The sequence below is a fragment of the Anarrhichthys ocellatus genome, unplaced genomic scaffold (assembly GCF_004355925.1).
Source record: "Anarrhichthys ocellatus isolate YVR2014 unplaced genomic scaffold, GSC_Weel_1.0 scaffold5, whole genome shotgun sequence".
Classification (NCBI taxonomy): Eukaryota; Metazoa; Chordata; class Actinopteri; order Perciformes; family Anarhichadidae; genus Anarrhichthys; species Anarrhichthys ocellatus.
In genome coordinates, this window is record NW_022280035.1 from 3,298,035 (window position 1) to 3,304,525 (window position 6,491).

The following is a 6,491-nucleotide window of genomic DNA, read 5'->3' on the forward strand; positions in this document are numbered from 1 at the left end:
GTCTGATTACCCGTGTAGGGTTCTTTTATCACCGGGGGGGAATGGGCGAAGAAGCTGGCTAAGGGTACTCAAAAGGAAATTAGTTTTAGAAAACTGAGATGCTGTTTGCTGCTCTTTGTATGAATATATAGAGAAATATGGATACATATGTGGAGGTGTACGCAGAAACTAAGGGGTAAGAGGTTCAGAATCAGAGCACGGTTGCATTTGTTATTTTCCACCTATTAACAGAACTAAATGTGACTGATTACCCGTGTAGGCTTCTTTTATCACCATACCTCTAAAACTCTACAGAGATGTCTATCCTTCATCTCTAGAGTTTGTATGCATGTGTGGTGAACTGTACACTTTCTTGGTTTGCAGGAGGCTGAAGTCTTTTCCCAGATGCTGGGAGGAATGCAGCATTTTTCAGAAAGTGACCAGCTGACCCATGGAAATGTGACAACCAACCTCTCATTTACTGTTGGGTGAACTCCGGGTGGAACCTCATTCTAGCTCTGCACTGATGAATCCTCCACTTCCCTCTGCAGCAGCAGGAAGTCAACTCCTCCTCCACATCAGCTTTACCGTCCCTATGCATTCAGAATCCTATCCAAGACAATACTGCTCTGGGAATGCGTGTGTCTGTGTTGATGGATAAGGCACTGTAAGTTGCAGCATGATGTCAAAGTTTTCCCTGATACAGCGTGACAGAGGGAGAAGGAAAAGTTATAAAATGTTATGTTGAGTGTTATGAGGTGCATTTCATGGATTAACTGCAGCTATTACTTCATTTTTCTTTTATGCAACTGCAAAGAAAGGAAAAGAAAAAAAGAGAATGAGATGTTGCCTGATAACTAATAAATGTTCTGTCTGTGCGAACAAACCACTGGTGCATGAACGGGGTCTTTCTACGAAAAGACAAATGACTTTGAGAAAAGCACAAGGCGTGAAGAGGTGGTGAGTTTTTCTATGTCTGGCCATCTTGCCAGAACTTGGCAAAGCCCCTTGCGCAGTGGACACTTCCACTAATCTATAAACAAAATAATAATCTAAAGTTTGTTTTTACGTATTCAATCAGCAGTTGAAAAAAGGTATCACAAGGCCACTTATCACTTCAGAGATCCACATATCTGTGATGGGAGTTAGGGATGTCAAACTTTTGAGTATCTGATTTTAAAAAGTTAGGATATTTAAAGACAAAGCAAACAAAATGTGCAAGATGTGGTTCAATATTTCAAAATGATGAGCAATGTTGTCTATATGTGAACATCTTCCTTAACTTTATGTGAACATCTTAACTTTAGCCCTGTTTTTCCACTGACGAGCTCCCAGATCAGAGCCTGATTGTCATTGGCTCGTTGATCCACACTTGAGGTGTGTGAGAACTGTTCAAAGATGCAAACCAAGAGGCTCACAGCAGACGCATCCCAGATATCTAGCTACAGCTAACGAGTGAAGACAAGGGTTGAGGGGTTGCCTGGAACTGTGTGTAGGTTTGTTGTTGCACCTAGAGGAACATTGATATATAATAAAGATGTGTAGAAACAGGCTAGCTTGTGAATACGTGAGCCAAAAACCACATCAACAAGCACTACTACGGGTTTGGTATTACGCAAATTACCGAGTGACTTCTCGCACGCGTTTTCGTGACCAGTAGCAGTTTGGAGACCAAACGGAGTCAGAGATTCCTCACTTTCTCCCGGTGAAAGGTCTTGTAGTGTTTGACTCCATATGTCGCCAGTCGGTCATGTAGTGTGAAAACCTCGACGACTTCAAGGCTCCAGATTATAAGATTGCAAGTTGAGTAGTGACTGTACAGCTATCTGATGAATTCGAAAGTCGTGTAGTGTGACAGTTGGCCAATGCTGAACATATGAAAACATACTGTATGCTTTATGTGCACTGGAGGTTATGGTGAGAAACAGACGCTAAACCTGGACTGTAAAGCATTCTTCGTACGGTCCAAGGCCAGCAGCTTTGTTCTCCGTACGAGGCATGTTTCTAGAATAACTTAAGTGTTGACATGTCAAGCCTTCCTTTCTAAGGAACTAAGATTCTTGCAACTCATTCAGTGATTGTGTCATTTTCTTCAGTGAAAACCTTTTGAGTTTGCAAAGTCAGACCACAGTACCATCGGAGCAGTGTTTCAGTACACTGGTACCAAAGACGCCGTAAAGCACCCGGCACTACCCAACACACAGTGGCTCTGTTTTGTATTTTCCAGTGAAACCAGTTATGAGACTGGTTCAAATGAGTTTGTGTTTTGTTGAATGCTTTAAATCCCGACTAGTCAAGACTGTTTTGGTACATTTTGGGCATTTCGAATAAACAAAGGAACTATAAAAGTGAAATACTTACCCACTGCTGACCCCTGCTACTTATCAGTCATCCCAGAGAGAGTAGGTGTCCAAGTGTGCGTGTGTGCTTGGGTGTGATTGTGTTACGTAGTGCCACGATTCATAGAGGAAGGAAAATCTGTAATGCCCAAAGAGGCACTTTGTGCATGGTGTGTGTGAACTGCTGTGTGATCTGAATGTGTATGAGTAGCGAATGGTACATACACGCTGTGTTTAACTTAGATGATGGTATGGAAGTGGCCTGAACTTCTGAGAGACTGGGGTCGCAGGCTAAGGGAGATGCAGCCTCCTCGTGCCCATCATCTTCCTTCACCTCCTCTTCACCTTCCTCCTCAGCCTTTTCTGCTAATCTCTTAGACATCCTACCCGACCTCTGACCCTGTGATGAAAATATTTAAACGGGTCAAAATCCAACTTCACTTCATAGTATAGAATAGATTTTCACACTTTGGTTTCCTATTAAAATCATAAACAAAATGTAGAAAAGACTCAGCAGGAAAATACGGTATATTGCCTATACACTTTAAATGTCGCCCTCAATTGCTTACCTTAGCGGTGGGTCTGGCAGCGACAGCATTTTTCGGTGGCCGTCCTCTGGGCTTGGGCACCTTTGGACCAGAGAGGGTCTTCATAGTGACGGCAGCATGCTGCAGGATGCAGTCAGTGCCACAGTAAACAGAGTCCTGTAGGGCTTGTCTGGAGCACCTGGGTCCAATGCACAGAGGAAGCGAGCTGTCTGTCTCCATCTCAACTTCAGGCTCAGGCTCAAGCTTAGGCCCAGGAATAAGCTCAGGAATAAGCTCAGGAATAAGCTCAGGAATAGGCCCAGGCCTGGTCACAGGAGCCTCCTCCTCCTCCTCCTCAAACACCAACACAGTCTCCTGAAACCAGAGTCTCATCTTAGAACAGAACGGCAAACTTCTGTAGTGAACATCAACTGAGGAGTAATAAGACAAATATAATACTGTGATCTCATACTTGCTGTCACACAGGAATTAGAGAAATATTCAACCTAATAACTACCTCAACAAGTTGAACAGCTATATCATTTCCTATTGTAGTGACTAAGTATATTAAGCTATCTGGAGATCACTGGCAACCAAAATGGAATTCTAACCTTGAGGTCTTGCTGCTCCTCGTGCCCCTCCTGTTGTCCACCAGGAGGACTCAGTGTCAAGCATTCGGGGTAGCTCAGCTCAGGCTCCGGTTGAATGTGAAGCTCCGGTTGTAGTTGGATTTGCTTCTTTGTGGTACAAGGAGGGCAGATGTACTCTTCCCCTTTCCTCTCCATCTTACGGCCCTGTGCCGCAGCGATACCAACACAGTCGCCGTGGAACCACTCTTGGCATCTGTCACAGCAGATCATGAACCTGTAAGCGGTAAAGAAAAAACAGTAGCAATCAGGAAGTGAAACGGGCAGATGGTTGAGGTATGCAAACCTCCGAAGCCCAAGAGATCTTGTTACCAGAAATGAGCATATACCCTTTATCTTGTTTTTGTCGACAGATGCAGTACAGAGCATTGGAGTCAGAGCCCTCTGCATCAGATATGCCTGAACACTTCTTAGCATATTTCTTCTTCTCCTCCTCCTCCTGCTGCTCCACCTCCTCCTCCTCCTCTGGTGCGTCATCATACTGGCCAGGAGTCACATCAGTAATCTGGTCTAAATCAGTGTCTATGACTATGTAGTCTGAGCTTGATTGCTGAGTGGGACTTAGAGTGATGTCAGAGTTAGTAGATGATATCTCTATTTCAGCAGAGCCATGTGGATCATTTTCTTTTTCCTCCTGCTGCAGCTGCTGTTCAGCTGGATGAACAAGCACCACCTCATCATTGACGTCCTCGTCATCCACAACGCTTGATTGAAGCGCAGCCGCCCTGCCCCTCCCTCTGCCCCTTCCTCTACCTCTGCCCTTTCCTCTTCCTCTGCCTCTCCCCCTTCCTCTGGCCTTTCCTCTTCCACCTCTCCCCCCTCTAGCTCTCGTGTCACCCTGCCTAGCTTTCGATGCCAGTTGCTCTTTAATCTGCATCAGAGTCATTTCATCACTGTCCTCTTCTTGACTAGAAATCAACACCACATCGTCGATGTCCCCTCCCGCCACATTGTCAGGAGAAACAGGCTGCGAGATCTCCATGTCATCAGACGATTCAATATGATCAGGCACCTCTGTGTCTTCTATATCCTCTGGAGGAGGGGCCTCGGTGGCATCAGTGGCTTCCAAAAGGTCAGGAACTGCCAGTGCATCTGACATTTCCATTGACAAGCCCTCGTTCCCGCCGAGCAGTGAGAAGGCAGTGTGGAAGGCAGAGCCAAAATCTTGCCATAAGCTGGGGTCAAGGCTCCCTCCTGCAGAAGCTTCGGAGGCCGGCTTGCTCTCCTCCGATACCGGTGATGACGGGGCAGACCACTCGAGCTCATCGAGAACACTCTTAGTTGCACTATTAGCTCTTTGGGTGGTGCAGGTTTCTGGAGTGGGCGGGGGCGTCTGGTTGGTTCGACGACTTCGGCCTCTGCGTACAATTGGAGGACTGTGGGTTAGCTCTCCGACTTCATCAATGAACTCCCTTTTAGCGATGGTTGTCCTCCTGAAGCCCCAGGACTTCTTAACCTGAGACATGGTCGGCCTAACACTCGACTCTGCCTCTTCTGACTGGCTCTGCTGTTCCTCTATAGAAAGAAAAACATAATAAATCAACCAAAATAAATCTCTTTCATCTATGGCGACAGGTTGTGCATCACAGAAACTCATAGACCAAATAATCTGGTTTACCTGCATTATAACCATCGTTGTCATTCTCCGTTGGGTCCATTTCGGCACCCACAGGTAACGCCGCTGTCAACACACAAAGACATAATTTGTTAGTACACAAGTTCTAAGGAATTTTAACTATTGAGCAAGTTGGATGAGGACTAAATGAAGAAAAAAGGTACCTCTGGAAAAAAATTTGCAGATGGCTGCAAAGGCCTAAATTTCAGGATGTGCAAAGAGTCATTCCACTTGTCTCTCTTTGTATATGGCTAAATTAGGAGGCAAAAATAAGCCCCACGCACGAACCATAACAGTAACATGATTAAGGATATCAGTTGTTTTGTGAGAAGGCTGGAGCTTTAGTTCCCCCCATTCTACCAATGAAGATGAGAAAAGCGATTAGATCAAGGTAATAAAGACACTGGGCCTAACACATTTGACATGCAAAAACATGGAATATTAAAGTTCCACTTCCTTAATACTGCATTCTATGTTTAATAACTTAAATATAGAATAAAGGACTGTAAGGCTGGCTATCCACATGTTTACATGGGTGAATCTAACTGGGTTGAACACGTTGCTCTGCAAATGAGTGCATTTTAACAACACTTAACGAAGGAACACAATATACTGTTTCCAGCGTTGTGTCTAATTAACGTTTACTTTAATCCAAAATTGTCTAATTTCATATTTTTCGCTTGTTTCCAAACGCGTTATTTACTAAATATACCCAGTGTTTACATTATCTAACGTTGGTTTGCTGTTGTGTGGCTGAAGACCTGACCCATCTTTATGTCTAGGTGCAGACTCAGCCTGGTGCAGATGGTGTATTTATCGACAGGCGTGACGACTATGTGAGCAATATATGTACTTTAAATGTAATTTACCTTGTTTCCAAATCAGACGAACGAATTAACAGCCCTTACTTATGTCACTACCAGATCTCAGTCGACTGTGAAAGAGCGGAAACGAAACTTCCTTGTCCTGCAAAGCCGCAAACACCCGAGTTATTCCATAAAGAGAATAGAGGAGTATCTTTTCTGGCGACGACCAACGCTGCTCTCTGCACCTAATTTAAGCTAACGTTAGCCACTAGCTGCTAAACTAGCTGCTAATAAATGTTACGTACTGCGAAGCTAATTGTTCCGAAACAATAAGTGCATGTTGCAGGCTTGTACGACAACACTGTAAGAAACACTGGAATCATACCTTGAATCTTAATGATTAGTTTCCAGTTATATAATGGATTCGCTCAGCTAGCCAGCTAGTAAGCTAACACAGCCTTCCATTTTCTCTGCATTGCTTTGCCGTTTTCGTAATCTCGCGAGATTTCCTAGTCACAGGCGGAAAGCCCCGTGGCTTCCGGTTCAGCGAGCGGTCGATTGCTGTGTGCTCATTTGCA

General features: G+C 44.6%; 1 protein-coding gene across 1 annotated transcript in view; it reads right to left on the reverse strand.

Moving 5' to 3' along the window:
• LOC116381883 (uncharacterized) overlaps window positions 1-6,449 on the reverse strand; it is a 34,753-nt gene extending 28,304 nt beyond the window's left edge. The window contains exons 1-6 of the mRNA XM_031844362.1: window positions 6,299-6,449; window positions 5,111-5,173; window positions 3,822-5,007; window positions 3,457-3,709; window positions 2,888-3,220; window positions 2,544-2,718 (exon numbers count right to left, since the gene is read on the reverse strand). Coding sequence (XP_031700222.1) covers window positions 2,544-2,718; window positions 2,888-3,220; window positions 3,457-3,709; window positions 3,822-5,007; window positions 5,111-5,150 — 1,987 coding nt within the window. The 5' untranslated portion in view covers window positions 5,151-5,173; window positions 6,299-6,449. The remainder of the gene's footprint in view (window positions 1-2,543; window positions 2,719-2,887; window positions 3,221-3,456; window positions 3,710-3,821; window positions 5,008-5,110; window positions 5,174-6,298) is intronic.
• Window positions 6,450-6,491: the final 42 nt, after the last annotated feature.